The sequence below is a fragment of the Rattus norvegicus genome, chromosome 12, assembly GCF_036323735.1.
Source record: "Rattus norvegicus strain BN/NHsdMcwi chromosome 12, GRCr8, whole genome shotgun sequence".
In the NCBI taxonomy this organism is placed as follows: Eukaryota; Metazoa; Chordata; class Mammalia; order Rodentia; family Muridae; genus Rattus; species Rattus norvegicus.
The window spans coordinates 39,494,047-39,499,607 of record NC_086030.1 but is presented as its reverse complement, the minus strand read 5'-3'; the positions used below and the strand labels follow the sequence as shown (position 1 = coordinate 39,499,607).

At 51.6% G+C, this 5,561-nt stretch overlaps 1 protein-coding gene across 9 annotated transcripts in view; it reads right to left on the bottom strand.

The window, feature by feature from the left end:
* Positions 1-5,561, bottom strand: part of Camkk2 (calcium/calmodulin-dependent protein kinase kinase 2) — a 53,892-nt gene that overhangs the window by 6,112 nt on the left and 42,219 nt on the right. For 5 of the 9 annotated variants that reach the window (XM_039089812.2, XM_039089811.2, NM_031338.2 and 2 more), the window contains 2 exon segments: positions 3,166-3,266; positions 2,749-2,791 (listed from right to left, as the gene is read on the bottom strand). In XM_039089812.2, the coding sequence (XP_038945740.1) occupies positions 2,749-2,791; positions 3,166-3,266 (144 nt within the window). 9 annotated transcript variants of the gene reach the window in all.

Here is a 5,561-nt window from a genome sequence, read left to right as displayed (position 1 = left end):
CTGCTCGCCGAACAGAAAATCAGCATTAAGGCTTGGAGAAATCATGGCCGAGCCCTGACCGACTCCCACCTTTGCATGCCTCTGCTCCCAAGTGTTAGAGCTGCTCTTTTAGAGGCTCTCCCCGTTTCTACTGTTCACTTAAAATATTTCAAAGCCGACTTGGCCTCCCCTATAGAGAAGCGAGATTTACCTGAAAGACCAAAGAACCATAGAACAGGTGCCAAGGTATCTATGGAACACCCCAAATCACCGTAGGGCCCTCCAGTGGGCTGTGTTCTCTGAGGTGTACAGAGCACTCTCTCCTTTCTCTACCCTCTAGGCTAGGAGTGTCTATAGAGCACAAACTGTGACGCCTGTCCTCAGTCACCCCACTGTGAAGTCCTGGGACAGTGGCAAGGACGTGTGTGAATTGGTCCGGTACATGGGGCCTTCAGGAAAAGCCTTCAACACCCAGCCTACCACCCTAGGCTCACAGGAAGACTCTTGGGAAGGAAGGGAAGACCACCCCCTTCTCAGAAGAGTCCCTCATAACCCCACTAGACCTGCCGGATGTGCCAGCCGTGGATGGGGTTTACCAGACAGAAGGGGAGCCCTATGGAGTGGACCTTAGCTCCAGGCTTCCTTCGAGCAGAGTTTACCTGTGAGGAAAAGCCACCGGCCTTGCCACTCAGGGCCACTGTCCAACTCTCAACAATGATCTGTGTATTCTACCCAAACGGGGGACTCTGTCCCTACACAGGGATGGTAAACTGATACCCACGTGTCCCTAAGGAAGAACCACCTACATTTGGGAGTTACATTATCTGGTCCTTTCATTTCCAGAGGTGACTTCCTGGTAAGAATATCTGCCCCTAAAGCTGCCAATGGGTGCAGACAGGCCTAGGCCCAGGATCTCCCACGAATAAGCCCTACAAATATCCAGCCCTCACAGGTAACCTAGGTGATGCTGTGTCCGCTGAGTAAGGAAAGGAGGGGCTGAATAGCACGGAGGGGAGCTCAAGTCTGTTGGAATACTGCCATGTTGATCTCACTGAAAACAAACAAATAAAAAGAAACAAAGAACAGGCTGGCCCACAGTCCAGTTGGGCAAGACCTCAAGAGTAAGGGCCCGGTGCCTCATGAACACAGAGGTGGGCTACCAGGTCACCTGGGAACAAGGTGGGGATAAGGCAGCCATCTGCCTAGCTGCTAATTCAGACACATCTTCCTGGCTCTCCTCTCAAAACACCAGTCCCAAATGGCAGGTGTTTTCTTACATCACCCGAGCCCCTGGCTCCTAGGATACAGGAGCCTGATGAATGCCCTCAGATAAGGCCATTCCAATGAAGAGAAAAGCAATTTCCATTTGATTCAAAGGACCACAGCAAGTTCATTCGTTCCTGACGGCCTACACAGAAACGCTGTCCACCAATGGATCCAAATATTGCCGTCCAGCTAAATACTACTCAGTTATGAAAAGGCAGGAAGTGCTGGCACGTGCTGCACCGTGGGCGAGCGACACGTGGCAGAGAGAGGCCAGACACGAAAGGCCACATGCTGCACCACCCATTTACAAAAGCCCTGCAGAATGGACAAAGCGGTAGAAAACTGTCCGGGCACCAGTGGATGCTGGGAAATGAGACTCGGGTGGATGCAGCTCGGAGGACTCAGGTCCCCTCTGGGGCTGAAACTACTCTGGTGGCCAGGAGACTCCACCGCACACTTTACAGTGATGGGCTACGGAGTGTTAATTATTTGTGGGTAGAACAGAGCTTCTCCGGGCTGGGGATGATGAAACCCACGGCTTGGTGCGTGCACTCCACCGAAGAGCTACGGCCCCAGCCTTTGACAAAGCCACTGTGTGTCTGTGTTCATGTTCACACGTGTATGCGGGCCAGAAGTCAACTGGAGGCCATTCCCCCAGGTACTGTCTGAGGAAAAACTTTGTTCTTTGATGCTAGGCTAAACAGTGACTTCTAGGAATCGGCCTGTCTCCACCTCCTGAGGAAACTCATGCGGCCCCACCTACATAGGTTCTAGGGCACTCAAGACCTCATGCTTGCCTGAGAAACACTTTAACAAACGAATGATCCCCCTGGCCCTCATAAAGCTAGTTTTAACAACAGAAGCAGCTGAAAGGAGTTCCCGGTAGACTCTGGCAACCTTATCAGGGTCAGTGAGAAGGACCCAGGGATCTCTACCCTAATCCAGGCACCCGGGGGAGCAGGGTTACCAAATAAGCCCACCCAACCTTACAGGGACAAAGCGTTCATCTGCTTCAGAAGTTATAGGTTGTGCTGGCCTAGATACACAGGCAGGAAGGAGAAAGATCTAGATCCTGCTAAGGTTATTTCTAGCTTTTAACCCACCCGAGGAGCCGTGGTGAAGAGCCACAGAGTGCAGCAGGCCTGACCTACGCTCCGTGTGCATAATTAGATCGCAGCTCCAGAGCCACGAAAGGACTCTCATTGCCAGTGACGTGCACGGGTGTGCGGCTATCCAGCGGGGCCTGCAGACCTGGGTGAGTTCACAGGCATTCCGGGTGGAGCGCCATGCACCACAGCCCAGCCCGCATGCAGGACGAGCCGCGGGACCCAAGCCCCTGGATGCCCCTCACTGTAACCCCAGACGCCCTCGGTGAGCCAGGCACAGCAGCCCAGGCTGAAGGCACATCTGCCTGCTGGAGACGCCCGCGTGCTCTGCAGCTGCCCGCCCCCAGGCCCCAGCGGAGGGAGGCAACGGTACAGGCAGGTAGACAGCAGGCATTACCTTGGGCTCAGACAAGGGCTCCCACTCCCTGGTTGGTTTTTTGCTGGAATTGCCAGAGGAAGGGAAAAGGGAAGTGAGAAGAGACCTTGGGGATGCCCCCAAACTCTAGACAGTAGACCCCCTGCATTTTCCAGAGAGCCTGTACCAGCGTGGGCGTTTTGAGCAGGTGAATGGACCCGTGTATTCGCCTAGAAAGTCCCAGAGTGAAACCATTTGGCTCGTCCGTCCATCACGCATTCCTGCGGCCACAGAGCGCTACCACCCAGAGACCCCCAGTGAAAGAGTAAGTCCTCAGAGGAAGGTAGAGCTCCAGGGTGGGTACACTGCCAACAGGTGGATGCTGGCTGTGTTGGGGGAGCCCAGACATAGCTTCTAGTACCCCTCCCCAACACTGGAAGGAAGATGGCGGACACTCACGTGAGCAGGTTTCCGGGTGCTGACAAGGAACGCTCCTCCCGCCGGCTACCTTCAAATGGGTTCCCAAAAGACCGTTTCCGAATCATGGTCTTCACTAGGATCTGAGGGAGGGGAAGAAAGACAGCAATGATGGCTGGGCCACACAGGGAGACTCCACATACCACCTTCCCCTCTCTGGTCCCTGCCAGCTCCCATGATTCTCGAAGACCCTTCCTACCCAGAAGCTGCCAGCCAGAGCCATCCTGAGCCTAGGGACAGCTTGCTGCCTGGCTCCCCTAAGATCCAAGCTCCTGGCTCTAACGTGTGGTTTGTCCTAATTCAGTTCTAGCCTACACAGCCTCAAGACCGTGTGGTCCAGAGGTGGCTGTGTCATTGCTGGAAGTCGCCCGGGACCACCCTACTCCACTCCAACAAGAAACAAGCTTTCATATCATGATAATTCTTTTTTTTTTTTTTTTTTGGTTCTTTTTTTCAGAGCTGGGGACCGAATCATGATAATTCTTGGGGAAGAGATGATGTGTGTTCAAAACTGAGATGGGATTCACACAGAGACACTTACCATTGTAAGAGTTCAGAACCTTTAAAGCCTACCAAAACCTATGGATGCTCAAGTCCCTTACACAGATTTCAGTATCTTCCTATAACCTTGGCATATTCCCCAGCGTACTTAACCCATCTCTAACTACTTATAACACAGAACGCTATACAGCTGACATTTAGACCCTATCAGTTAGGGCATGACAAGTCAGGTCTACATGTGTGATCCAAACCTCATTTTCCAGTCTCAGGTACTTTTGGCCAGTGGTCGGTTGCATTTATGATGTGGAAACCAAGTACCATGCAGCTGAATGGTCTTAGTTCATGCGCATCACCTTGATCCAGTTTCGGATTTATATTACCCCGAGGGAAAACCCCATACCTGCATCCTTTCCCTACAGCCCTTGGGAACCTCGAATCTTCCTGTCTGTATGGATTCACCCAGTCTGGGCCCTCCCTATAATGGAATGTACACTGGCCTTTTGCGTCTGTTTCTTTTTTTTTTTTTTTTTTTGGTTCTTTTTTTTTTTTTTTTCAGAGCTGGGGACCGAACCCAGGGCCTTGCGCTTCCTAGGCAAGCGCTCTACCACTGAGCTAAATCCCCAACCCCCTTGCGTCTGTTTCTTAATTAAAACATTTTGTGTGTATGAATGCCTTCCCTGCACATATGTGTGTGCACTGTGCACATGCCTGGATGCATGTATGTATGCACTGTGTACATGCCTGGATGCACATGTGAGTGCATTGTGTACATGCTCTGCCTGCACATATGTGCACTGTGTACATGCCCTGCCTGCACATGTTTGTGCACTGTGTACATGCCTAGATGCATGTATGTGTGCACTGTGCACATGCCTTGCCTGCATATGTGTAACTTTATATATGCCTGGATGCATGTATGTGCACTGTGTACATGCCTTGCCTGCACATACGTGTGTGTGTACTGTGTACATCCTTGTCTGTACATATGTGTGGACCATGCACATGCCTGGATGCATGTATGTGTGTACACTGTATACATGCCTGGTCACAGAAGAGGGTGCCGATTCCCATGGAAATGTAGTTGTAGATAGATGTGGGCTGCCATGTGGGTGTAAGAGCAGGAAGTGTCCTTAACCACTGAGCCATCTCTCCAGCCCCTAAAAAGGGTTTTAAGTCTGTGCATCACACACATGCCCAGTACCTACAGAAGCCAGATGTGTCAGACCCCCTAGAACTGGAGTCACTCAGAGTTGTGAGCTGTCACATGCATGGGTGCTGGGAATTGAATCTGGAAGGAGAAGCAGCCAGTGCTCCTAACTGCTAAGCCATCTTTCCAGCCCCTACAAAAGTTTTCAGATCTTTTCTGTGTGGTGGTGGTGGTGGTGTGCGCATGCACGTGTGGAGGTCAGAGGTCCACCCCTGCTGTTAAGGCCTCTCCCTCCACCTTGTTTGAAAGAGGGTCTCTCTAGCTTTTCACTGCTGTGTATGCCAGGCTGGCTGGCAAGGGCCTTTCCAGAGGGACCTGACACCCTCCTCTGGTCTCCACATGTGTGTGAACATTCATTCATACACAATCACACATGCGCACAAAAACAACTAGAATTTTAAAAATACTCAAACGAAAAGGGGGGAGGGAGGAGCACTGATTTACAACATGGTCGAAATACTCAGATGTCCACCAGCTAGAAAGTGTAAGACTGGTGGCGCATCTATGAAGGAACAAGCATCAATACCACCACAACACAGGGGAACCTTGGGAATGTGACACTACAAAGGAAGCCAGACACAAAAGGCCATACAGTACAGAATCCCACTGATAACAACTGTCCAGCACAGATCAACAGAGGAAGAAAACGGAGCAGTAGCCACCTGCCATG